General features: G+C 43.8%; 1 protein-coding gene across 1 annotated transcript; it reads right to left on the reverse strand.

Moving 5' to 3' along the window:
• Window positions 1-26,307, reverse strand: LOC111159902 (ATPase H+/K+ transporting non-gastric alpha2 subunit). The gene is made up of 23 exons (XM_022522577.1): window positions 26,299-26,307; window positions 25,468-25,623; window positions 22,350-22,409; window positions 19,332-19,535; window positions 18,432-18,545; window positions 17,312-17,446; window positions 17,063-17,180; window positions 16,564-16,832; window positions 15,700-15,898; window positions 15,433-15,542; window positions 13,690-13,824; window positions 10,381-10,573; window positions 8,094-8,269; window positions 7,278-7,414; window positions 4,554-4,704; window positions 3,844-4,012; window positions 3,601-3,755; window positions 2,043-2,166; window positions 1,708-1,853; window positions 1,100-1,233; window positions 843-944; window positions 327-418; window positions 1-241 (listed from the first exon to the last, which is right to left on the reverse strand). Exons 1-23 carry the CDS (start codon window positions 26,305-26,307, stop codon window positions 213-215), a joined length of 3,117 nt encoding a protein of 1,038 aa, XP_022378285.1. The 3' UTR covers window positions 1-212.
• Window positions 26,308-27,463: the final 1,156 nt, after the last annotated feature.

Raw genomic sequence — 27,463 nt, forward strand, 5'->3', positions numbered from 1 at the left:
TGAAGTTCACCTATTTTTGAACAGGAAGATGGGTATAGAGAGGCAAATCATATATAAACAGCTGAATCTCTGAAAGTACAAAACCTCAGTAAGTATCTTTCATACTATTTTTTGCCTTCTCTTTCTGCATTTTGATAAGTTGCTACTGCAGTGGTCTTCCAGATGCAGCCAGAAGATGAAGAACACTGGGAGGCTTGGGAAACAGGGTGGTCTTAATAATACATGTTCTTATCCCACCAGCCTGTAGAGGTAGAAAAAGGTTAATGAGAAATTAGGAGTCCGTTGAAGTAGATAAGCAGAGTCTCAAAAATCCTATTACCACTTACTTCCAGGGTAGAGTCTGATGAAAAGTTTTCGCACCTCATCATACACCCAAATCAGAATGGCAAATGGCACAGCCACAAACCAATACTGAGGCCTGGAAGCAGAAAGGAGGAAGGTAAGTCTGAATGTATCCAAAGAAAGGGCCAAGCACCCTGCCAGTGGGCAGAGGGCTTCTTGTTCATTTTTCTGCCCTACTGGAAAGAACAACACATCCATTGGGTCATACAACATAAAACTGGCAAGCTTCTTATTTAAACTCGACTGTGACTGGTAGAAGCAATATATGCCTTTGAAGTGGCCTACTGGATGAAGGTAGAGATGGGATGGTGTTAGAAAACCCACTGCCTCTTCTGGGAAAACTCACAGGTCAAAATCTCTGACTAAAATAGAACCAATTTGGTTTTATCTCATTTGAAAGCCTGAGAGGAAAAAACCCACTGGAATCCTAATATTTACTTAGGCTGTGACAGCTCAGACAGGGCTGGCTCTTTCCTGTCTACTATTTAAGAGGAACTCACCGGAGCATCGTGAAACTCAGGGCTGTGACACTTCCAAGCCCGTAGGAGAGGATTAAAGCAATGATAATCTGTGAGGCAATCCCCACCCAGATGACTTTATTTCTACAAGAAACATAAAAGACAAACAGATTCTGAATTCACATGGCCATAGGACCACACACTAGGGGAGTCAAGGCCTCATGTATTATAGGCCCAACCCTCATCATTACTGCATCGAATTCCCAAGGCTGAACTACCAGGTTGGATGTGGGCAGTACCTGAAGAGACCCTGCTGGAAGATGGAGTTCCTCCTGGTTTTCCTGATGATTAGATCTGCTATTTGTTGGACCATGATGCCAACAAAAAAAGCCGTATAGCCCATCCATTCTAAGTATTTCCTTTGGTACCATGTCTGTCAATGGACAAAAAGGAGACTGTGAAACCCCAGAGGGAAAACTTCAGGAATATTTCAATGTAGTTCTGTGAAGTTTTACTCTCTTCCCACCTCACCAAGATTGACAGAGGGTCACCTCCTTGTGTTTGGAAAAAAACTTTTTTTTCTTTATTCAGTTGAGTAGTGAAGATGCTAACTTAATTGATTTGGCCCCGCTGTGGGTATTGTTGGACCTGTCACTCATCCATACCAACTGCAAAGCCAATGTAAGAAAGTGAGCTCAAGGCATCTAATTTAAGAGAGGAGGCTGAGTTCTGGCAAAGACCAAACCAATATAACAAAGCAGTCCATAAGCCCTATTAACTAAGAAAACTTCCACCTTCTCTGTCTCATTAAGGCTGTCCAGGGAAATGAAAGCTCTGCATCAGTCTGGGCAAGGCAGTGAGAGGAGGGGAATAGCAGGACTTTGAAGGCAGAGCCTCCTTCCCTTACCCACTGTTGTCCATAGCTGTCTTCCAAGTCATTCACATTGCTATCTTCCCATTCCACCCGGATGTTAATGAGAATGCTGGGTTTAAAGCCCTCCTGTGCATACACAGTGAAATATACAACAAAAGCTCCCACAGCTTGCATGAGGCCTGAAAGCACAAGAGGTAAGGACAGATGTTCTATACATGACTTCAGAATTGCGCCTGTGCTCACTTTCCTTTCAGTTCCTCCCATCCCATCCCAACCCTGCCCCCAAGGAAAAACAGTTTCTGACTGTGACTGGAATGAATTCTCGGGGTGGTCCTTTATCTGACAGGTCAGCAATGGCTTCATCGTACCAATATGCAGGTAAGAGTATATGGCAAGTTGCTGATTCACCAGTCTGTCCTTCTTCTTGTGGCGAGGCTTCCTGTTCATAATGTCACTTTCAGCTTTCTCATAAGCCAAGGCAATGGAGGGGATCTAGAGGGGAGACAGTCCATGAGGCCTAGCCCTGAAACACTGTGCTGTACCAACAGAGCGATAATGGCAGTGGCATAACCATGGGCCTCAGGGTGGGAGGTGGGGTAGACTGTGGTGGTGGTAGGGTTATGTAACTGGTCTATCCAGGGTGTAGGCAATGGGGGTTCATTGTTTCTAGAGAATTTAAAAACAGTTTGCTTTAAAAATCAATCTGTTTTTTTATTATCACCATGTGCTGGCAGTTCTAAAGATGCTAACTATAAAACATGTTGTTTCCCCCTCTGGGCAGATTTTTCCTACCATCCTCTCTTCCTTCGGCATGCCACTGGAACACACTGGTTCTCTCACAGGTCCTCCCACCTGGAGGGCTTGTTAAAGGTCAGATCACTGGGTCCCACCTCCCACCTGGGGTCTCTCCCAAGGTCTGAGCTGGAGCCAGAGAATCTGTGTTTCTAACAATTCCCCAGGTGATGCCTGAACCACACTGTGAGAAGCACTGCAGTGGAGAAAAAGAAGTGAATTGAAAGAGCCTGGAAAATGATCTGACTGTACACCACGAGGACCCCAGTTCCCCTCTAAGGCAAAGATATCTTTTATCTCTCTGCAATGTGTTGATTGCCTGGGTATTGTATCAAACAAGAGGGTAGGAAGTGGCCATTTGGAGCATCCTCACTGTGAATTCAGCTCGCTCACTGTTGCCTTTTCCCCCCTTTGCTTACATAAACTGGAACCATGTGGGTAACTGTCCTGATACTTTCTTAAATGGATACATACCAGAAGAAGGAAGGGTTTGGGTGATATTATTGTAGGTCAATGTGAGGCCTGATCACATGTTAATACCTTCTACTTCTAACTACATGTAGGCGAGGGGCTTCCAGATCACAGATTTTTTGACTTGACAAGGGGCAGTTGTGGCTTATCACATAGGCCATTGGGCCCCTGGTGTTACAGGGGCTATTTAGTGATAGCTCTATCTTCTCAAAGGGGAAGGGAGGCATGTTAGCTGAAACTGACCAATGGCATACGCTGGCGGGATGCTTAAGAACTCACGTCTTGAAAAGCTCTTATTGGAAGTGAAGTGTTTTTTTTTTTTTTTTAGATTTTTTATTTATTTATTTGACAGAGAGAAATCACAAGTAGACGGAGAGGCAGACAGAGAGAGAGAGAGAGGGAAGCAGGCTCCCGGAAGTGAAGTGGTTTTAACTTCCAAACATTTGAGAGATCTCTCTAGTCCTTTGCTTTGAAGTGTGGCTGGTGGACCAGCAGAATTGGCATCACTTAAAAGCATGTTAGAAATGCAGAACTTCTGGCCCCATCACATCGAAGTTTGAGGAGCACTGATTTAGTCCATCTCCTCAACCTTGAAGGTAATGGCCCCAAAGTTTACACCTCCTGGGTCAATTATCAGAATCTGTTCCCTTTAGTGCTACTTACTATGTCTGTGCCCAAGTCAATGAACAAGATGGTAATGGTGCCAATCGGCAGGGGAAGCCCAACAATGATGTAGATCAGAAAGGGACACAGCTCAGCAATGTTCTTGGTCAGGGTGTAAGCGATAGTCTTCTTTAGGTTGTCAAAGATCAGGCGACCTAGGCAAAGATGTTGCTTTCATAGGACTTGCTTTTGATCCCCCCAGGTGACCCCTGTCTTCGTAAGACCATTTGAGACCTCACTCACCTTCCTCCACCCCTGTGACTATGGATGCAAAGTTGTCATCCAACAAGATCATGTCAGCTGCATTTTTGGCTGCATCAGAACCTGCTATCCCCATGGCAATCCCAATATCTGCCTTCTTTAGAGCTGGAGAGTCATTAACGCCATCTCCTGTCACAGCAACAACTGCATTCTATGGGGACACATGAGAAAATGGGAATCAGCAGATCTAAGGGGTCATAGAGAAGGAAGATCAACATAGTCTCCCTTTTCCTCTGGAGGATGTAGGGCCAACTGGAACTGAGATGAATGGCCTGTTTTTGGGAAAAGATAAAGCCGGGAAATCCCAGAAGCAGGAACAACAAACTCCAAACAAGATGTGTTCCATAATTAAAACCATTGTATGTGGCAGGCTAAAGTGGATCTTTTATATATTGTATCTTTACATTTTTTCTTCTGTATCTTACATTTTCAAATCTTTCTATATGCACACCTACCACAGGACCAAATGTTTCATTGTCAGAAAGCCCTGTATGCAGGAAGCTCTCAAAGGAGGGTGGAGGGGCAGTCCCGAGAGGGTAGAAATGTAGGGTTATAAAGATAGGCAAAGAATTCTCTCTCGAGAGGTTTAAGAAGTGTCATAGCCCTGATCTGGGATCCAAATCTCAGCCCTGCATTTCCCCACAGGACAGTGACAGACCTGAAAGTTTCTCTGGGTGCTGCTGACCACCCACCTGCCTTTGACAGCCCTCCACAATGATCAGCTTCTGCTGGGGGGACGTCCGGGCAAAGACGATCTCTGAGTAGTTGGTTAAGAGCTCATCCAGCTGTTCTGGGCTCATGTCCTTCAGCTCCATGCCAGTCACCACTGCAGCTTTAGCATCCCTAGAAGGGCCAGAAGGAACTGAGTGAGGCCAAAGCTTGGATCTTAGGCTGAAACATTGCTCTGGGCAGGAAGTAGGCTGAAGCCTCTTTGACTTCACCTGGAACCCAATGTCCTTGACACTAATACTTTAGTACTAATACTAATACTTTAGTGGGAAGATAGGGGTTATGAGTTCTGGGAACACTTTGGTCCCCATTTCAAGATAGTAAACTAAGGCGAAACAGGAAGGTCATTTTCTGATATACAATCGGAATAGGCCAAGTAGCCTTTTGCTTGTAGAAATGGGTGGGAACATCTGTGGGGCAATGTTTGACTTAAGGAGTAAAAAGAGGGTAAAAAACCTTCCTGTTTGTATGTTTTGGGTCCTAGACTTCAGCTTATGTCAGAACACATGGTAACCATTCTTCATTGTTGCTTATTTCAGATTTATAGTGTCTACAACACAATGGCTGTGTATGCAGAACAATTATTGAGGTCCTTTTTGGGGAAAACTGCTATCTGCTGCTGATGAAAGTAAGGTTCTAGAAACTACTGGTTATGCAGATCTGACTGTGATGTTCCCTGCTAAACCATTTCAGGGGCTTTCCACTGTGCTTAGAGCAGACCCCAGAGTCCCCAACGTGGTCTGCAAGCCCAGCTGCAGCTGCTGCTGTTGAGCCTCACCCTTTGGCTCTCCCCTACAGCCCGTGGGACTCCCAGCCCTGAGTGCCCCACACCCTCCACTGCCCTCAAGCCTTCATGACCCTTTTCCAGTCATGCATGTCTCTCACCTCACCTTCCCTTGGCTAACACTCCACATTTTCGTTTTCAAATCTTAGCTTATACACTCTACTCACAAAACACTGCACTCCTTTTTCTTTTGTTTAGAGCTTTTTTTTTTTTTTAAGATTTTATTTATTTGTCAGAGAGAGAGAGAGAGGGAGAACACAAGCAGGCAGAGCAGCAAGCAGAGGCAGAGAGAGAAGCAGGCTCCCCACTGAGCAAGAAGCCTGATGCGGGACTCGATCCCAGGAACCTGGGATCATGACCTGAGCCTAAGGCAGCAGCTTAACCAACTGAGCCACCCAGGCGTCCCATGTTTGGAGCTTTTTTAGGCCCATGTTATCTATCCCATCTCCCATTCAGTGAGGTGAGTTGCATGGCTATGTATAATCCTATTATTTTTGGCATTAAGGAGGGCACGTGATGTGATGAGCACTAGTAAATCATTGAACATTACATCAAAAACTAACGATGTACTATATGTTGGCTAATTCAATTTAGATAATTTAAAAAAAAAAAAAACAAGTTAAGAAAAGCTCCAAAAATCTTTCGTTGATGAATGTTGTTTACACAAAGGAGTGCTGGAATACTCTCAGACTTTCAGGTATTGTTGTGCCCAGAAGCTAGAATTCTGTGTGGTCGTCTTAATTGGTAATTTGTTGCCCTGGTAATAATTTATTAACTGACAGGTCTGTATTCTGAAGAGTATAAATGCTTGCGTAAACCAGAAGAGGTTCATTGGTTTCTCCCTTTTCCCCACACATTCATGAAATTATAATAAAGCCAATGACATTTATTTTTACACTGAGACTTTGGAGTCTTTAATCGTTTAAATTGTCAACAGTCCAGGTGACTCTGGACTCCTCCCACTGCTTGAACCCTTGTCTTCTGTGTGTCCTTCACTGTACTTATCACATCAGAAGTGGCTTTTATTTTTCTGTCCCTCTGCTTAGATGGAAAGCTCCCCAAGGGCAGAGGTAGTGTCTGGTCTGTTTGCTACTACAGTTCCAGGTCCAAGACATTGCCTGGTATATTGTGGGCACTCAAAAATTAATTGCTGAGGGGCACTGAGGTGGCTTAGGTGGTTAAGCATCTGCCTTCAGCACAGGTCATGAGCCCAGGGTCCTGGGATTGAGCCCCACCTTAGGCTTCCTGCTTAGCAGGGAGTCTGCTTCTTCTTGTCCCTCTGCTTATGCTTGCTCTCCCTCTCTCTCAAATAAATAAATAAATGAAATCTTCAAAACAACAACAACAAGAAAAAAACAATTCTTGAAAGAAGTAACACATTAATGAATGGATGGACGAATGGACTAAAGGACAGACATGACTACAAGAATTAGAAGACAGAAGGAAAAACGGAGTCTTTCCTCAGGAAGCTTTCATTCTATTTACTACCAAATAAAAAAGAAAACTGTATGTTCATATAGCTACACATTATGAAGCAACTGAACAAATACTTAAAATAAGCACTAAGAGCACCAAACACAGAGGGTTCTTAATTTTCCTGGTTATACAACTGGATCAATGGCAAGTAATTTCATGTACATTTTGTTTCAGTTTTTCTCACTCTAAATGTGGCATTGAAGTTTTCAGATCTGCTCCATTGGGTTTTTAGGTTTTTAAATTTCATATAAGGAATATATCACAGGTAATTTTCATACCAGTGGTATCATGGTACCAGCCTGGCATTACCCTGAGAGAGTGTGGGGCAAATAGAGGATTTGCTCCAAATAGCACAGCTCTTTAGAGCCAACAAGGATAAGGAATTGAATAAGAACTTTAGTTTCTGCTACACTGGTTCTGTGCTTACCGCTTGTTAACTTGCTCCACAGCAATGTGGAGGCGTTTTGCAATGTCTTCCACTGTTTCACTGTTGGCTGAAATGATACCCACACTCTTGGCAATAGCTTTTGCTGTGATTGGATGATCACCTGTAACCATAATAACCTAGAACACAAACAATGAGAAAGGCATGTGGACAATGAGAAACTTGGCTGGCCAGACAGTATCACCTACTCTACCATGACCTGGTAGAATATTAGTGATTATCGTGGTTTGCCCTTATGGGCAGTTCTTGATCTTTAGATCAAAGACAAAACTGTCTCTGAAGAACACATTGATCTCATTGGCTCTGTCCTTGCTTCTGAGCTTCTTACATTTCCTTTTCTGACATTAGAGGAGGCTCTTTCCCTCCTCTTGTTACCTTACTTGTGAAAGGGCTAGTGGATGTGTACTTGAGACAGCTTCATGTTGCTTCGACAGTCTTGCTATTAACATGGTAATTGAATTAATTATTTTGGCTTTGGTAATATGAAGGGAAATGGGTTTTGGAGGCCAAACCTTAAGATTAAGTAATAAAACCTTTTATTGTCTATTATAGTCTAGGGCAAGATAAAGTCAATTCATGGTGTTCTCACTGCAGTTACTATTGTTGTTTGTTCCACACAGACACAATATTTTGCCTTTATTGGACAGTTACTAGAATCTTAGTATAGTGAAAGTAGAGATAAAAAGGGGGGGATTATGATATTTATCTGATATTTATCTGAGATTTAAATACTATCTCCTATGACAAACATCCTTAGATAACGTAAAAGAAGGACTTCTTAAGTCAGGATACTCCCACCTTGATCCCCGCACTTCGACATTTGGTGACTGCATCAGGTACAGTGGACCGAGGGGGATCAATCATTGATAACAGCCCCACAAAACAGAGGTTAGATGTGGGAAAATTCATGGCGTCTACATCAAATGTGTAAGTTTCTGGAAACTCGTCTGCTGGCAGGTAGAGATGACAGAAACCTGGAATGCACATGCATTTGGGAGTCAATGAAATTAGGTAAGAAATAAAAGGAGGAACATTTTCACACACTCCTTTACTATTTTACTAATACTTGAGAGTATATTAGAGTTGTTTCATTCTTTCAATTTCAACATGCAAGCTGTAATTAGGAAGGACATATTTTTTTTAAAAGATTTTATTTATTTACTTGACAGAGAGAGAACACAAGTAGGCAGAGAGGCAGGCAGAGAGAGAGGAAGGGAAGCAGGCTTCCCGCCGAGCAGAGAGCCCGATGCGGAGCTTCATCCCAGGACCCCAGGATCATGACCTGAGCTGAAAGCAGAGGCTTTAACCCACTGAGCCACCCAGGCACCCCTAGGAAGGATATATTTCATTCAAAAAGTAATTTACTATGTGCCCACTGGATTTTCTGGTATGTTCTAAGGATATAGAAACTAAGAGGAGGTAGCCTTAGCCTCGGAAGATGTCTCAGTTTAGTGTACGGACAGAGACATAAAGAGGTAAAGCATAAAAAAGCATAGTGAGTGTTATAGGGTAGAGCCACCTGGGGAATCAGGAAAGACTTCCTCGAGGAGGTCACATGGGAGTTGACTCTTGAGAAAAGAGTTAAAAGTTTTTCAGGGAGAAGGGAGGGTTAGGGACGGGAAGGCCATCTGAGGCAGAGAAAACAGCACGTGCTACTACATAAACTGGGGAAAGAATCTGGGACACCAAGGGAAGGGTATGAAGCTTGGTCTTTGCAAGGAAAGTGTGAGAGAAGGGCCATTAGGAATGGAGAACCTTTTGTTACTCAGAAGGCATCTGCTTCTCATAGGTTAAGGTAGAAGGGATTCCTGTGTCTGGTGGGACCCCTAAGATCATGTGACTTTCTCATCAGCTTTTATATAAAATTTATTCTCAGCATGCCCTACAGCCTTACACATTTCAGTAAAGCACAGAGTCTGAGGGGGCAAACACAAGGTTCCTCGAGTGGTTCTTGTCAGATGGGTATCAGTCCTGCCTTGAAAACACTACTTGGTGCTGTGGACTATTTAAGGCATGCTTAAAGCATTATCACCACATTTAATTATTTCATTTGCTTTATAAGCCCAAATATCCCTTAGAAATACACATTCCACAGATTCCATCTCTATTGGCAAGAACTTTTATGATGCTTAATGAGCCGTATCATCAACTGTGAACTTCTGTTACCTTGAATTCATATTCTGTAGTTCACAGGTGCCATTCTGTCAACCCAGATTCTCATGACAGAACATACCACTTAGGCTACCACAATTAGGCATCTACCAGTGGCTGTATTTCTATGGTTTCTCCTCCACCTCTGACAACCCCGTCTCTATTACTGGCAGTATTTTCTCCCTAATAAGCAAGTGAGAAACTTCAACATTATTTTTAACTTATTTTTCTCCTCTAACTAGTTGCTAAGTCTTACCTGTTCTGCCTCCAGGAAGTCTCTTGTGTCTGACCCCTCCATCACATTATGAGTGCCTTGGATCAAATTCCTACCCTCTTTTACCTCAATAAGGGCTGCCACTTCCTCCTGAGACCCATGCCTCTCCTCTCCCTGCTACTGCCAAGAAATAAACTCTGTAAGTCTGTTTGGTTCACTCACCACAAAGCCTTTTGTGGCTCTCTGACTGTGGAATGAAACCCTAGTTCCTCACCCACATAAGGCACTCCATATCATGCCCTCCAATCTATGTTTCCTACCCATTTCCTAGGAACTATGTCATCTCATCTACCTGCAACACTCCACACAGACTGGCTCACTCACAATGTGGTCACACACCCCATCCATTTCTAACTCTGTGTTTTGGCCTATGTTGTTCCCTCTACTTCAAATATTTTCCCTCACCTCCCTTCAAGAATTGTTGTGCAAGGCCCAGTTTAAAATATAACTCCTTCCACGAAATCTTCCCAGATATTCTTTATCTGGAAGCAGCCCCACCCTCCTCAGTACTTCTATATATTTATCATATTCTTCTATGATTCATGTGGATGCCATAGCTACTCAGCTAGATAATAAGCCTGTTTCCACTTATGCCCTGACTTGGCATAGAGCCTCACACCCAACAGGTGACAGGTAAGGGTTCTGTCACCAAGAGCTCACCCAACACACGCTCCCCCAGGCCTCCCAACTCCATGTACGCTGTGTGGAAGGCCTTGGCTGTGTTCTTGTCCAGAGGCTGCTCCTGGCCATTGACCATGATGGTGCTGCACTTCTCTAAGATCCTCTCAGGAGCCCCTTTCATCACCAGGAGGAAGCGCTGGTCATTGGGGTCATCGGTTTTGTGTATGGAGAGCTGGGAGGGAAGGAACTGAGCATGTTAACATATTCCCTGCCATTGGATGGTGACACCATCCTTACTCATAAGGGCCTGAAATGGACAATCTCTTAATTAGCAAAGATTAAAGATATCCCTTTCTCTCATGGGCTACTTATCCTTGAAATGAAAAGGAGTGTTTACTACAGGCATGTTCTATCCTTTTTATTTTGTGGTCAAGTAGTATGTGGAGATCTAATCTTGGTCCAGTTTAGGCACCCTGAACTTGAATCCAAAGTAAGTAGATCTCATCTTTCGAACAGAAACTAGTTGCTTTACGGAGGCTAGATGTGGCTGTTGTGCTGTGAAGTCTTGTGTATTGAACCAGATTTGGGGTGCCATGGGAGTCAGGGGACCATGAGCCACTTTGTCTTGCTTCTTGTCTCTACCTCTCTATCATGGGTAGCAAGCTATTTTGAGCTCAGGCAGGCATGAGGGCAGCAGGAGTTCCTATGCCTCTTCGTCTCCAAATCAATCCAGTTTTACTGCCTGGTAGTGAAAGAAAATGATAGGGGTGGAGGAAGTAGACACCCTTACATACAGGCTTTCAGGACAATTAAGTAACACAATTTTAATATCAAAAATCCTCTCACCTACTGATTCTAATTCTAGATTCATCCTAATAAAGTAACTGGGAAAAAAATCTGAAAACAAAACAAAACAAAAAACCCCAAAACTTTATATAAAATGGCTTAGTTTTATGGAAGCTGTTGTTATATACCAGGTACTCTTCTAAACCTTCGAAAGGAATTTCAGGAAGCTGGAGTGTTTGAAAGACAATCAGTAAGTTACTTAAAAAAAAAAAAATCTACTGTTTTGGGTCTATCAGTTGATTCTAAATTCTAGTTCTTAGCCGTCTGGAAACCAGAGCGGAGCACAATAAAAAATAAAAAAGTAGAGGGCAAATGTATATATATGTTTTAATAGCCAAGTAAACACATTAAAAAAACCTCAACTATCTAACCAAACCAAACCCAAACCTCCCATCTATTATCACTATCATTTCCTCAAAGATAGGATATTTTAACATTTAAAAAATAAAACAATAAACACTTTTATAGTGTGTACTCTTCTAAGTGCTTCACACATTGACTCATTTAATTCTTGAAACTACCCTACGGCTGTGAGTACTATTATTATCACCTTTTACAAGGAAGGAAACTGAGGCACCAAGGGGTTAACTGGCATGAGAAAGGTCATGCCCTAATAAGTGGCTGAGCTGGGATTTGAATTCAGACTAGCAGGCTCCAGAGTCCCCATCTTAATCAAGTAGCATATAAAGGATAATCTTTTAAATTAAATACATTCAACCTTATATAAAACTTCATAAAACACTGTCCTAATTTTCCAGTTTGCCACAAACTATTGGAAATATTTTTATGGGCTTGTCTCAGTTTGGAGAATTGCTATTCTAAAATCAGTAAGACACAGACTTTCTACTTTGTTTCCTTTAGTTGAATGATACCCCAGAGACCTTCCAAGGTCACAACATAGAAGACTCTTTTTTGAGTGTTGCTCATGTGTAGATATAAAATGGCACTAACAGCCTCCAAAAAGGCTCTTTGGCCTCTTCTGCAGGAACCCATAGAGGTCCTCCTATCTATCAGACTATCCGAGTAGTCCTAACTCTGGGTAGCCTACTTTCCCCTTCAACATTTAGGACATGAGGCCTCTCGGAACCTGCTTTTTCTCATTTCTCACATGATGAGGAAATTCTTTACTAGAGTAGATGGAGCCCCAGCATGATTGCGAGTCTTATCCCTGATTAGAAGGGCTCTGGCCCTTATTAGCTGTGCGATAATGCTCTGTACCTCAGTTTCCTCATTCCCAATCTTATGGAGTTGGGAGAATTGAGAGATTGAATACATGAAGAAATTAGCATATAATAACTATCATTACTATTGTTATATTAGGATCATTACTCATTCTATTTTCCTCTCTGTTTTGAACAAGAAATCTGATTTACTGGCTTTAATATTTTACTTCATACATTTTTTAGTTGTCTATTTGGCTAACTACAATTCTTCTTTGGCTGGTTATCCACAAAGATGTTTGCAACACAGTTATTTCCCAATCCTAAATGCCGTCCAAACAAAATGTGAGGGTAAACACCAGAAACTTTTACACAAACATGTTTATCTTATTTATATACTTTCCTGTTATGCAAAGACCAAGTCACAAGGGCCTGCTCTCTGCTTTGGTCTATGGGAAGTCCCACCTGCAGCAGTAAACCAGGCTACAAACTGTCATTTGTCCCACTCTGAGGAGGATGTAGCTAGATGACCATTGGCTAGCCTGGAATGAGTGAACACAGATAGGCAATGATAGCCATTTTCTTCCTGAGCAATGGGTAGAAAGGAGGTCCCTGTCAACTGCATATGGGGCAGAACTGGAAAACAGCATGGCTGGTAACAGTCATCTGAGAGACTATTCATTGGTCTTCACAAAGGGCAAGGTTTACTCACAAGGCCCTAGCCAAACTGTTCTGCTTCCGTGTTGTGGTAGACAAAGCATAGCCTTGGGAGTTGAAAAGACATGTGAAAATTGGTTATGCCACTTAGATGCTTGGGAACTCTGGTCACATCAACATTTTCTAAGGGCCTGTTTCCTCACCAGAAATTGAGATTAATTACTCCCACCTCAGGCTTATCGTGAGGATTAAATGAGAGAATGTATGTAACGTGCCAGATACAGACTAAGGGAGCATTAAATGTTAGTTCTCCTCCATTCCCCCACTTTTCATTTATCCTTTAGGATGTGGCTTTTGCCCCTCACCTGTGCAAATCGTACCTGGTGGTGGTGGAGGTGGCATATGTGTGGGAGTGGGGGATGGATGTAATGTAGATTGATCATTCACAGGAACATCCAGGCCCTGAGAAGATCTTCACTTTTCTTTTTTCTCTACCTATTTCTGGCAAAGGAAAGAGGCCAGCAAGGGAAACCTATTCTGGGCATACCAGATGCCCAGGACCTGTATCCCTGAAGGCTACTTTTGAAGTCAAATATCATTCAAAATACATACTAACCAGAGAACACTTACAGGTAGAAATGCCATTCTTGTGGTAATAAAGATTCAGTTGTGAGGAAAAACTCACCTGAAATTTGTTGGTTGAGTTAAAAGGGATTTCAGCTACTTTGTGGTTTCTTTTTCTAATTTCCATCACATCACCTAAAATGACCTCTGAGAACTTCAAAAGAGCAGTTTCGGAGGCATCTCCAACCACAACTCTCTGAGAATCAAGAGATAACAAATATTTGTAGCACATAATGTTTTTTTTTTAACATAATCTGGTTCTTTTGTGATTATTTTAAATGAGCCAGCAGATGGCCTAAGCTCAGTATCTAACAAATGACAGCACCACAATGAGCCACTGACCGAACCATGGTGGAGGTGTTAAACTGGATGATGGTGCTTACTGGCATTAGGGTAATTCAAAATAGTCTGAGCTCTGTGAGACCTGGAGGGCTGCATGAAAGAACCTGCTACAAACTAGTCTTGAAAGATGGGTGGATAACTGACAGAAAGGAAAAGAAGAAAGCCTTCTGGAAATCAGAATGCCATGAATGAAGGTATGAAGTGGAAGAATTCCACTGTAAGTGCTTGGACGTCCAGGTGGAAATGCAGAGATAGAGAGGGAGCATTAAATGTTAGTTTAATGAAAGGCAGGCAAGGTCCAAAGCTTGAGCTGCAGAAAACAGATGCATGGAAAGTTTTTGAGCAAAGTTAAGTGAAGTGGTCCATCTAAAGAAGTATTTAAGGAAAATTCCTGGTATGCAAGAAAGACTGGGGGGAGGGATAAACTGCAATCATGAAGGCCAATCAAGAGGTTGGTATAATTAATTAGATGTGAGTACTGGCAATAACAGAAAAGTAAAATTATGTATTTATTTGAAGCAAGAATAATAGGACCTGGTGATTCACTAGATATTAGGAACAAAGAAAGTTAAAGATGACTTCCAAAAGTTTTGGACTGGATACTAAGTTAAAATGGTTATGCCACAGAAAAATAGAAAAGGGACAAGATAATGACTTAGAGACAGGCTGGGTACAGGAGGAAGGTGGCATGTATAATTTGTTGAAAGCCTAACATGGCAAAACTTTCAAGTGGAAACACACAGCTAACTAGAGATCCATGGAGTTTGGGTGAAAAATCAGAATTGGAGATAAGGATTTGAAAGATATGGACAGAGAAATCATGGGCCAGGAGGAGAACTGATGAGCTGTCTGACAAAGAAAGAAAACCAACCAAACAAAAAGTCTAAGAAAAAGGAAGAGTCAGTGAAGGAAATAGATGGCAAACAGAAAATTCCGGAAAAGATAGACTCAGTGACTGACTCAGAAGGAAAGGAGAGGGGGAGAGGAGAGAAGAAGGGAGGAAGAAGGGGAAGAAAGAAGAGAAGTTTGTTTTTGTATATTCTAACATTCCAGGGCCCCTTAGCACTGCATCTAGGAGTGCCAGGAGGAATATGTTCTAAGGTCAATCCTTCTATTTCCTGCCAATTATATTTTAAACTTCAGTGAATGGCATTTATGTAATAAAGAAACTTTGATTATATCTACTTAGTTTGTAAAGGAAAGTAACTTAAAGGTACATTCATTTTCAGGAATGAGAATTTTCAATAGAACTAAATCAATGTTCTGAGGACTTTCATACATCTCTGATTTCTCAAAGCAAATAAGGGTAAAGAAAATTTTCTGCAGGTCTTGTGAGTCAGACTTGCTATTACTAGTACAAACTTTACTCAGTGGGAGAGATTTAAATCAAGCGCCAAATCAAAACAGAGAAAATGACTTCAAACGGGCTGTGATTTAAGACTGAGTGATACTGAAGCTTTACCTTCATGATGGGGACACTTTCTTGTCCTGGACTGAACTCAGCTCTATTACACAATGTTATTATCTTTGATAAGGAGGCCCAGGTTCCAGAGCTTTGATCAAAGACTTGGTCTGGAAAATAGAACAGTGGATGCTGTGGGTGCTGGACCTAATATCCATACTATTCAACCAATTCTCTGAGTCTGCACACCGATGTGCCATGTTCCGCTCAGCCCCCTCTACTCGAGTCCACAGTTTCAGGCCACACTGAGTGTTGCAGAAGACTTACTTGAATGGTCTTCACTGGTGTCAGCTATGAAGATCTGATTGTCAAACCACAGATGGGCCACGGTCATCCTGTTCTGGGTCAGAGTCCCAGTCTTGTCTGAGCAAATGATAGAGGTGGAGCCGAGGGTCTCCACTGCTTCCAGGTTCTTCACCAGGCAGTTCTTCTTGGCCATCCGTTTAGCAGTCAGCGACAGAGTCACCTAGACAGGAGAGAGAGAGAGAGAGAGAAAGAGAGAGAGAGAGAGAGGAAGAAGTCTTGAGAAAAATCATTTCGAACTCAGGCTCCGCAACATGGAAGCAACTGGAGCCAAACTGGTTTCAGGACGGAGGTATTGTTACAGATGTGGCAAAGCTGACCAAGTGGCTGATAAACCACATAAAGCCCTACGTATACGCCATATTCCTTTTATTAAATGTAGGAGGTAAACAATGTGCCTAAGTTCCTCAGTTATAGAAATTGCCAAAGAGTCTTTTTTCTTTTTAAGAAATGTGAAAATGTAGGGAAGGTGTCAGGCTTCCTGAAAATCTGTAAGTGGTAGTTTGCATCTGTCTTATCTAGATCTTTTTTTTTTTAATCTTATCTAGCCCTTAAGGAGAAAGATAATATGCAATTTGCTGATAGTGCTCCTAAAAACGAAAATATAAAGTTTTCTAGGATAGTGTTAAAAATCTTAAAAATATCACAATTCCATTTGTCTAAGAAACAATCTATTCAGAATGTCTCATGGTGTCCCTTACAGGGAGTGTCACTCTGAAGATGGAGGAGACTCGCAGTGTACAGTGGGCAGACACCCAGTACAGCAGAAAGCAGAATGCTGTGTGTTAATAGGGTCTGGGGACAGGCCACCTAGCAGCATGGACTCACAGTGACAGTGGCCAGGAGACCCTCGGGCACATTGGCCACAATGATGCCAATGAGGAAGATGATGGAGTCCAGGACCTGATACTTCAGGGACACTGCGATGATGAAGAAAAGGATGCCAATGGAGACGGCCACTCCTGCCACAATATGAACAAAGTGCTGGATCTCAATGGCAATGGGTGTCTTCTCATTTCCGACTCCTGAAGCCAGTGAGGCAATCTGACCAATGATGGTGCGGTCACCCGTGTTGATGACCATGCCAGTCGCTGTGCCTACAGGTGAAGTAGACATTTTATTCTGGGGATCCTCAGCTACGAGGGAACCACAGCCTGCTTACAGTCCTCTCTTTGCTGGTTTACATGATCGATTAGCACACAACATTACTAAGTTCTCTGGGCTCTTCAGTTTCATGCAAGATATGGTAAAAAGACAAGAGCATAAAGCCTGTAGGGGAGAGGTGATATGGGTGGGGCATGCAGTCGTGGGAACCAGCCAGACTTACCTTCCAGACAGGTTGTAGAATAGAAACCAATGTTCTTTGTTTCCAGGGGACTATCGTGGGTAAACTCAGAGGAACGGGGCTGGGGTTCAGATTCTCCAGTGAGAGATGAGTTATCTACCTAGAAGAAATTTTGAAAAAAGTTCAAGACTGGGCATCTTGTTCCCTGCCCCAGTAACATTGAGATCTAGAAAGACAACAGAATAGCAACTAGTTATGAGCGTGATTTTTGAGGTGCCCTCTGGTGCTTACCTTACAGCCCTGAACAGACAACAACCTGACGTCTGCAGGGATCCGGTCTCCTCCTCTAATCTCCACTATGTCCCCCACCACTAGCTGCTCTGCCGGGATTGTCTTCTTCTCTGAGTCTCGAATGACAAGAGCTTGCTACAAAAGAACACAGAGACAGATGCTTCAGATCCTAGAATGATGCCAACTCTCCACCATCCACATCTCTCCACTTCTCCAGAATGGAGGCACTGGAAGGCACAGCTGTCAGGATGGCAAAAATGCAACAAAAACTTTTGCTTGGGGCCTGAAGACACTAAGAACTATCTTTTCTTGAGGAGGAACTCTTAGAGATATTCTTGGAAACAGAAAACACTGCTGTGGGCAGATATAACAAACTACCAGCCCAAGCACGACAGAGAGGGACAATTAAGGATGAATGATCTTGGCTAGGATGTCTGGGAAGGACTGTAATGGCTGAGCCAAAGGGTTTAATACTCTTGCTCGTGTCAGGAAGACTTGAACAGTGTAGAAGGCAGATCTCCCACTTCTTAGCATGGACGAGTCCATCCAGAACCTTCTCTAGCTGGCAGCTCTGTGGGCCAGGGGCAGTGTGGTTTTCCCCTGTGCTGACAGTGGTGTGTGATCTCCCTAGAGAACTCCTAACATGGGGTCCTGTGGGAAGACAGGAGCAGGGGGCCTCCCTTACCAAGAGCAGTTTGGGGCAACATGCAAAGAGACTCCAAAATGGGTGCAGAATTGGTCACAGATAAAAAATTGTAGGTTGACCTCCTTGGCTACTGGGGAACACTCCTGAACTTCTACAACTCGATCTTAGAAGCTCCTGAATTCCTTTTGTTTGAACAGTTCACCAAAGCTCAAGAACAGTAATAGAAGATGTTGTGTAATGACCGATGTTTGTCTTATTTTGCTCTTGACTAAGGGTTTTCCTGTATCTTACTTCCCTGATGATCTCAAAACGCTGTGCGAAAATGGGGATTCAGAAGGACTGCCTAAGACTTCTCAGATAGCAAAGGGTGGAGTGCTGACCCTCTGCCTCAGAGGCCCGCCCCACTCTCCTCCTTATCTGATGCTTCCTCATCTGAAGTCACATGGAGACCAGAGAGGGATGGCTGCCACTCACCTGTGGGATCATCTTATTGAAAGTGGCCATGATGTTTGTGCTTTTTGCCTCTTGGTAGTAAGCGAAGATCCCTGTTAAAATAACGACCAAGGCAAGCACGCAGCCCAAGTAAACCTGGGTAAGGAGAAGCAGCATCAATCAGAAAAACAGGCTTCAGGAATGAGCCAGGTCCTAGGGCTAGACCTCTCCTTGCAAAGGTGAGAGACATGGCAGTGGTATCCTGGTGTCATTTACAGGTCACAGAATTTACCTATTTAAAGTGTACAATTCAATGATTTTTGATGAATTTACACAATTTTGCAACAATCACCACAATCCAATTTTAGGACGTATCCATCATCCCAATAAGACCACTACTGCCCAGTGGCAGTCATTCCCCACTGCCGTACCCAGCCCTTGCCACCTATGATCTGCTTTCTGTCTCTAGGATGTGCCTGTTCTGGACATTTTCTATCAATGGAGTCATACAGTGTGTGGCCTTTTGCATCTGGCTTCTTTCTCTTAGCATCATGCTGGCCAGTTCAGTGTTTTGGTTTTAGTGCTGTTATCAGCAGGCATAGATGCTCCCCATATTAAAGGGATACAATTAGCTTTGAGGAGAGAGAGACCCAAAATATTTCACACGGATGTAGATCTTTTTTTTCCCCCTTAGGAACTTATAGTGTGTGTGTGTCTCTCTCTCTCTTTAAAATTCATGCTCATGCTGCCTCTGAGACATCAGAAAGTCAGCTATAATTTGTATTTTACAGCTGGCAAAATTATTGATTTTCCCAAACCTGCACAGTGATGGATCAGTGTGGACTCCTGATTGCAGCCCACTGCTCTGCCCACTAATGGCCTCACTTTAGGGTTGTTTTCTCATTACTAGTTTAGCAAACCCAGAAGGAGACCTCCCCTTACATTGTCCAGGGATGAGGATGTATTCATGGAATACTGGATCCCATAAGCAATCCAGCACAGGATGGCTCCTATCCACAGAAGGATGGAGAACCCCCCCACCATCTGCTTAAGGAACTTGATGATCTCTGGTGTTTCCTTGGGAGGAGTGAGGGCATTGGGTCCATTCCGAGCCAGGAGCTCAGCAACTTGGGTGCTGGAGAGACCCTGAGAAAGCCAGACAAAAACAAATAGGAATTAGACATTTCTCTTCCTCAGACAGATGTCATTCTTCTGCAGGTTGCGGGTAGGAGTTACCATGCCCAAGAAGGGCCTGTGAAAAGTGGATGATGTCTTACCTCCCCGAACTCTCACTGTTTTAAAAAGAATATTTAATATTAATGCTTAATATCAGCCTGGCAATGTACTCTGTACATTTGCTTATTTACTCTTCACAATGACCCGCTGATGAAGGTGCAATTATTATCCTCATTTTACAGGTGTGGAATTTGAGGCACATGGAAGTTAAATCACCCAGCTAGTAAATGGGCTCCAGAGCCATTGTATTACACTTTGCTAAGGTCTTTCAGTTTCTTGGAGATTTATCCAGAGACAAGAGTAACTTGGCTAAGGAGGATTTGAAATACAAAAGCTAATCACTAAAGTTAAGGCCAATGTGGTAACTATCCACAAAATATTCTCTTTTCTGGAACTTCTACATATTGCACTGGCTAATTTTTCATCCTTAAGTCTGGTGTCTTTCTGCTTTTCTCTATATCCACCCCAAGTTCTAAGTTCTGCCAAACTAAATTCTACCAAACTCAAGCCCACATGTGTAGTCACTTCTTGCCAGAAGCCCTCCCTGGTAAGCATGCCTTCCACAAGTGTACAGAGGGCCCTCCACCCCTCTTGAAATCCTGTATTGTGACTCATAAGGTTTTTTTCCCCCCACAAACTCTCCTTTAAGAAGAAAGTCTTGTCATTACTTTTTCTTCCTAATCATGTTGTAAGCTACTTAAAGGACAGCTTAAAGACTATCCACGGGGCTCCTGGGTGGCTCAGTTGGTTAAGCTTCCTACTCTTGATTTCAGCTCAGGTCATGGTATCAAGGTCGTGAGATCAACCTCTGTGTTGGGTTCCATGCTCAGTGTGCAGTCAGCCCAAGATCCTTTCCCTCTGCCCCTCCCCCTACTCATGTGTGCTCTCTCTCTAAAATAAGTAAAATAAATCTTTAATTAAAAAAAAAAAAAGACTCTGGAATGCCTGGGTGGGTCAGTTGGTTAAGTGGCTGCCTTTGGCTCAGGTCATGATCCCAGGACCCTGGGACAGAGTCTGGCATTGGGCTCCTTGCGCAGTGAGGAGCCTGCTTCTCCCCTGCCTGCCGGTCCCCCTGTTTGTGCTCTCTCTCCCTCTCTCTCTGACAAATAATAAAATCTTAAAAAAAAAAAGACGCTATCCTTGTTAATTTTTGTGTCCTTTATACGGTGTCCTGATTGTTCTGTAACAGAGGCTCAAATATTGGCTGAATAACTGGATTTGAAGTCACTAACTTGTAGTCAGAATAAAATTCATCTCTGTCATCACTGTCTCCTTCCTACTTTTTCTCTACTCTCTCAGCCCCATGTCTTGCCATGGCCCTCTTGACCACCTGACCAAATCTCCTCCTCCTTCTGCTTCTCTACCTTGGTAACTGGGATCAGGGATTTGTTCAAATACCCCAGTGAAACAAAGTCCTACCTGCTATTTCTCTGAAAAATCTCTGGAATCTGTCCCCTTCCCTTCCCATCTTACTGCTGCTGCCTCGTTTCAGTTCCTCATTTTATATTCCTGGGTTATTGTCTCATTTTTCTAGACCCTTCCATCTCCCACTTAAAAAAAAAAAAAGTTCGTCCACCTACCTACCTATATCTGTATATATCTTGTACCAGAATTACCTTTTGAAAGCCAATCTTATTTAAATCACTTCCTTGTTTAGAATTTGTGTATAACTAATAAAGCCCTTATTCCTTAGTTTAATATGGAAGTGCTTAAAGGTTTCACCCAAACTGCCTCTCCACGGTCTCATTTTCCACCCCTTTCTCTCCCCTTTCCAAACACATTAGCTCCCAGAAACTCCAGATTGCTCTCCAAATATACTCTGTTCTCCCTGGTCTCCTGGGTAGTCTGCTAACTTAAACCCAAATCTTCCTCCTATGTCCTGATTTAAACACTGCACCATCCAGGGAGCCCATTCTGGTTCCTCTGGTCAGAAGAATCTGTCACTCACTCAGCACACCATTTAGACCTCTCTCTTTACCATCTAAGTCGAACAGACTGGAGGTTATGATACTCTCTTATATACCTCAGTTCTTAAGACCAGGGATCACCTATCCCTCTTTGGCCCTCTCACTGCTGGTATTGTGTGTTGCACATAGTGGGGCTTTTTGTTGACTTGAACAGATATATCCAAATCTCCTGATGTCAAGACAACAAAGCTTTTGACATTTAATTTGAGTTTGAATTCACACAAGGAAGCAGTCCTTCTGTGGTGGGGGAATTTGCCAGACACCTGAGAGCATACCAGTCTGTCCTGGAGTCATCGTTCCTTCTCAGAGGAAGAGGCGGACAAGCAGTGTTGTAAGCCTGTCACTCTGGATGGTTGCTTTTTAACACTAGTTTTCCCCATTCTTTGATAAGACCTTATACTTCCTGGACATAAGGATTAAAAGCAACCTCTGACAATGAACATAAGGAAGTGTCCGAGCCTTTCTGAGGATACCACAGCTTTCCTGCAGTTATAATCAAAAGAAATGTTTATAGCCAGGAGTCCAGCTCAGCAGAGAGGCTTGACTCCAGGCTTTGGTTCAGGCACACCAGCTCTTGAAGTTAACCAGCCCTCTTTTACATGCTGATCATGTGCGTAACTGGTATTCTTAAAGTTGTTGCTTCAACCTAAAGATGCCGTCCACTTTTCCACACACCTTAAGCACATGGCTTTAAAGTACAGTCCTTTGCATAGTCCCAGGACTTTTCTTCCCAAACCTTAATCCCTTGATGACTTACTGTAATGATGTTTGTACCATATTTCTTTTCCAGTTCCTTAATGCTGAGTTTGTGGTCATCCTGAAGTCCATGAAAGGAAGAAGAGAGTGCATTAATAATTCCAAAATACTCAAACCCTAAGCTTTGACCAGCCCATGAAAACTGAGAAGCACTGATGATAGGAGGAGCCAGGAAGTGAGGGAGAGAATGAGAAAACCCTCTGTGCCAGGTGGTTATTACACTGAGGGAAAAGAGAGTCTTGCTACAAGAGAGGCTTGCCTTCTGATTCACCGGCCAGGGGATTTTCTGGCCATCCCTTGAGTTCAGACTTAGTTTGTCCTTTACCACATATTAGCTGTCTTTAGTTTTTATGAACAAAGTATGTCATCTCAATCTGATCTTCAGCACATGCAAGTCCTAGCATACCTGTCTGCTGTCTGGGTACTGGTAATCTGGATACTTAGTTCAGTACCTGAGTTCTGGGATTAGTTGAGGGTGATGAGCAATACCAAACCAGACCAGACCCATCTGACAACTCCTTACCCATGGAGCCCTCATTGGGCAGGTAGTCTCTGGTAGAAGCAGCAAGCCTTTTCTTAATCAAGTACTTGGGACTCAGAGAGTTTATTTGGTAGAGAAGCCCTACAGATTTAAAACTGCCAAATAAACACCAGTATGACCCACACTTGCTAATTTTGTTATAGAATCGTTAAACTAAAGCAGAATTTTTCAACTTTGGCATTACTGACATTTGGGCCAATAACTATTTGGGTGGGGGGGGACATCCATCCACTATATGTCACCTACTAGCACACCCTCCCTGGAGTAGTGATAACCAGAAATGTCTCCAGACCCCACTAAATGTCTCATGGGGGGCAAATTCCTCCTATCCTGTCCCTTGAGAGCCACTGGGCTACAGGATTAGAAGCCTTTTCCTGTCTCAGAAAACCTAGGGGCAAGTAAGCCTTCTTTAGCCCACCTAGACAACCTAGCACTCAGGATTCTTTAAGTTTTGATCATCTGAAACAAAGATTTATACTGTGATGGATACTAGAACTATCTCTTTTCTTAAGTATATGGAAAAAAAGGTTACCTGTTAAGAGATTAGATTTTCCAATTAAAAAATTATTTTGTCCTCTCCTCCGCCAGATTCTGCTTTACTCATTTAGTCATTGTACCAATATTCATTGAAAGATATTGCTGGGGATTCAAAGGATTAAGACACAGTTTTGTGCAGTGTGCTAAATTCTGGGCAGATACAAGTAACAGGTGATTAGAGTCACTGATTGCATGGATGTATCTCATAGTTTAAGGGGCCTATACAGTGAGGCAGAATAAGGCGGAATATCTTTCCTTCTTTAGCCTTGGCTTTGGGGACGAGAGCATGGGGGAGGGGGAGGGCCTGGAGGCACGGTGGGTGCCTGTGGCGTACTCTGCTGGCCAGCACTAGAATAGCTCAGGGCATCATCCTGTATCTCAGACTTCTGTCAGGTCATTACCCGCCTGTTGATTCAGCAGCCAGGGATACTTTCGTTCTTGTCAAGGATCTAATGTGCCAGAGGGCATCCCAGTACACGGTCACAGATTAAATTATAGGATTCTTGTGAGAATGTTGGGAAATAAGAAGGAAAGATTTTCCTCTCTCAGCTGGGAAGCAGGGGAACACTAGTTAACACTACAAAAATTATCTTTCTATATTATACATCTTTACGAAATGCTCAAAGAAGGGAGATTCTCTTCATAATAAACAGGCATATGATAGAATGGATATATATTCATGTTATAAGTAGCAATTTTATGGAAGACTACATATGTCTTCAATCCTGAATGCTAGAGATACATAGGAAATAAGAATGACTATTATCTGGTGCTGTGCTAAGTCTTTCTCCTGCTTTATATCACTTAACCTTTTAAACTACTACAACAGGTAGGCACTGTGTTTTTTTTAATTCCTATTTTTCGAAATAGGAAGTGAATGTCAGTCAAACTGGGATCTGAATTCAGGTCAGTCCAATTTCAGGGCTGTGTGTTCTTAAATGTCTGTCAAAACATGCATGGGCAAATACCTAGTGGTGTGTTGCTAAATGTTTAACAAGCTCTCCAGGAAAAATAAATAAAAAACTCTGACTTGTATTTACTGATTTTTCACTATAACCAAGTTCTAAGATGCTAACCCAATGTCAACCAACTTGCCAAATTCCTGAAAATTTAACAATGGGCTTTCTAGCCCACATGAACTCACACCACTACTGTCTGCACCAACAATAACAGTTTTAAAGTCTGCAATGAACTGAAGGGACGATCTAGTAAAACTTAAGCCTTGCTGTAGAAGTTTCCCCCTTGACATTCCTGACACATAACCTGTCACATTTCAATTCTGAAGCAGATCTTGCCCTTGGTGGCCAACTTTAACAACTCCAAAGTTCTTCCTTCACAGAATAACATTGTGCTTCCATAAATTACAAAATTACTAATTATAAATAATAATTTAATTATGAATTGCATAAATTACAAAATATTCTTACTCTTTTCTCATTTTTTCCCCTCATTCATGCAAATTGTTTATTTCCCACTTTACATAAAGAAAATGGAGCTTTACTAAAGCTAGGTAATTTGCTCCCAGTTACCAATCACTTAAGTGGAACTTAACTGAGCCCAAGGTTCTCTGAATCCAAGCCCAATATACTTTTACCAGTGAAAGTATTCTATTTCATGGGGCATACACAGCCAAAAACCTAGCAAGGTTAGTGGCTTTGTTTTCCTCCTTCATGGTTCCAGCTCCGGTAGTTTTACCTTATCAGCTTAAAAACTGGCAGTTGGGTACAGCTATCTCAATGAAGCAGCCAGGAAGGAGGGAGGTCTGGGCTGTGCTTGTGGGGACTGGAATCAAAGGCTCTTCCCTCAGAGTTCTAGCTGGGAGTGCCTACAACCAGAATGCAGGAATCCAGCAGAAGCCCTGACCCCCAGGGCAGATATTATCACACCATTTATTTTAAACAAGGAAACAAATCTCAGGCGGATTTTCAAATCCTTGAGACTGATCCTTCTTTTGTTAAGAAGTAGGCTATAGGGGCAAGTTCTCAAGGGGAAAGGGCAGAACTCAGTGGACCCATTTGGCTTAAGGACCAAATCAACTGACCAGATCCAGTTCTTTCCTAAGCTCCTCCTTATGGTGATTCTTTCTGGGTTCAAAGCAGTTCTTCAAGCCTCTATACTTCTCCTTGCCATTCCTCTCATCTGTTTGTTGGATGTCTTTGGTTCCACTGAGCTCCACAGAGTAAATTTCTAGTGTTTTCTGAAAAGAAAGCAGAAATACAATATTGGTCCAAGACGGGTTTTCTGAAGAGGTGTCGAGCACTTCTCTTTGTGGGTCAGGGACCTACAGGGAAGGGAGCCCCCTTCATTCTCTCCTCTAGAGAGAGTAAGGCGCACGATGTGGAGAGTTTCTCTCTCCCCCACCTTCAAACTCCCAGGCCCTTTCTCTCCTTTCTTCTCCAGTGTAAAGGATAGATGGCAAAGCCCTGCCGGCATCTCCTCAGGGTGACCCCATCCTGGGGTTGGGGAAGGTGGGAAGTTACTTCCTCCAACTCGAGACAAGACCCCTCCGCCCCAGGGTCGCCCTAGTACTTTGCTCCCGGTGTGCTCAGGGCACACCGGCGTGTGTCCCGCTTCTTGGGTGGGGCGTTGCCCACGGAATCTCAGTCCCGGGCAGGGCAGGCTTTACAGACCACAGCGCAGCCGTGTAACCCCCAGCCTGGCGACACCCGCCACATCGGAGACGTCCAAGGACCCCTGGGGTTCCTTCCCAGAGGCTATGGATTTGGGTCTTCCCCCCCAGTCAGCTCCGGGAAGGGAGAGGAGCGGTGCAGAGGTCAGGAGCGCAGAATAAAGATGGCCAGTCCTTCCTCTTTCCCCTCGTCTTCCACCCCCTCTATACGGGTCTCGGGCCGGCGCCGGGTCCTGCACGCACCTTGGTCATGGCGAAGGCGGTGGCGCCGCCGGCAGGCGGGCTTGGTGTCCGGGCTCTGGCGGTGGCGGCGCGCGCAGGGCGGGCGTCCCGTCGGGCGGCGGTGGCGAGCTGCGGTGGCAAGAGCCCCACGCGTACCTCCTGCGGCCAAACGCCAGCCGCTGCCGGGGGGAAGGCGGTGTCCGCCTTAAATGCCGCCTGCCCCGCCCACGTACCTACCTGCGAGCAGGTTGCCCGGCCTCAGGACGCCCGGGGAGGCGGGAGTCCTGCAGGCGCGGACCTGGGCGCGGAATCCCGCGGCTGAGCTCCATCCAGGGAGCCAGGCGCGACGCGGTCCTCGGCCAGGGACGTGGGGTACCCGAGGCAGCGTCGTCGAACGGCCGCAGCCTACCCTCTGAGGGAGCCTCCGACGATCGCACGCCCTCATCCCAGCTTTGGTGAGACCCTTACCCGCTTTGCTTTTAAAATTTGCTTGCTAATAAAGGAATTCGTAAAAATACCTAAGCAGAGCGGAAGAATTGCTGCTTCTAGCAGCAGCTACTCTCTAAGGTGTCGTGACTATAAAAGGCCACCTTATTAGGTGGATTTCCACAGGAGGATGGATTTCCACAGGCCAGTGTGGTGTGAGAGTGAATTTGGGAATTACTGAGAGCTCTGAGGAGTAGCTGAATTACCTTGCAGGATCTGGATGAAAAATTGGGAGTTCTGAAACAGCTGTGGAGGGAGAGAGTGGAGAGGAGAGATGGGAGAAACTGTGTAGTCAGAGGACTCCGAAATGAGGCTGCCTCCTGGGCAGAACTGAAGCTATAGGCTGGGGTCGGGTAAACACGCTCATCCCCTAAACGGGATGGACATCTCCTCCTGCCAAGGCTATAAACGCCTTTTTCCCTTTCTTCTTGCCTTCGTTCTTCCACCTTTCCTTTCCTCTTTTCTTTCCAAAATGAGAGAATTTGAAGTTAGACGATCCTTCCCCCACCCCTGGCCCCGCGCCCCACCTCCCCCACCACACACACACACACACACACCCACTGTGGGGTTGGGCAACACCAATGTGTTACTTCTTAATTAAACAATAAGGGACAGGAAAATTTCGGGTGACATCTGTTTTGCAGATACAGATCACAGGTTCTTTGGAGTTGGAGGGCATGTTAAATTCTAGTTCAAACTC

The sequence above is a fragment of the Enhydra lutris genome, unplaced genomic scaffold (assembly GCF_002288905.1).
Source record: "Enhydra lutris kenyoni isolate GAN:26980312 unplaced genomic scaffold, ASM228890v2 scaffoldscaffold71, whole genome shotgun sequence".
Classification (NCBI taxonomy): Eukaryota; Metazoa; Chordata; class Mammalia; order Carnivora; family Mustelidae; genus Enhydra; species Enhydra lutris.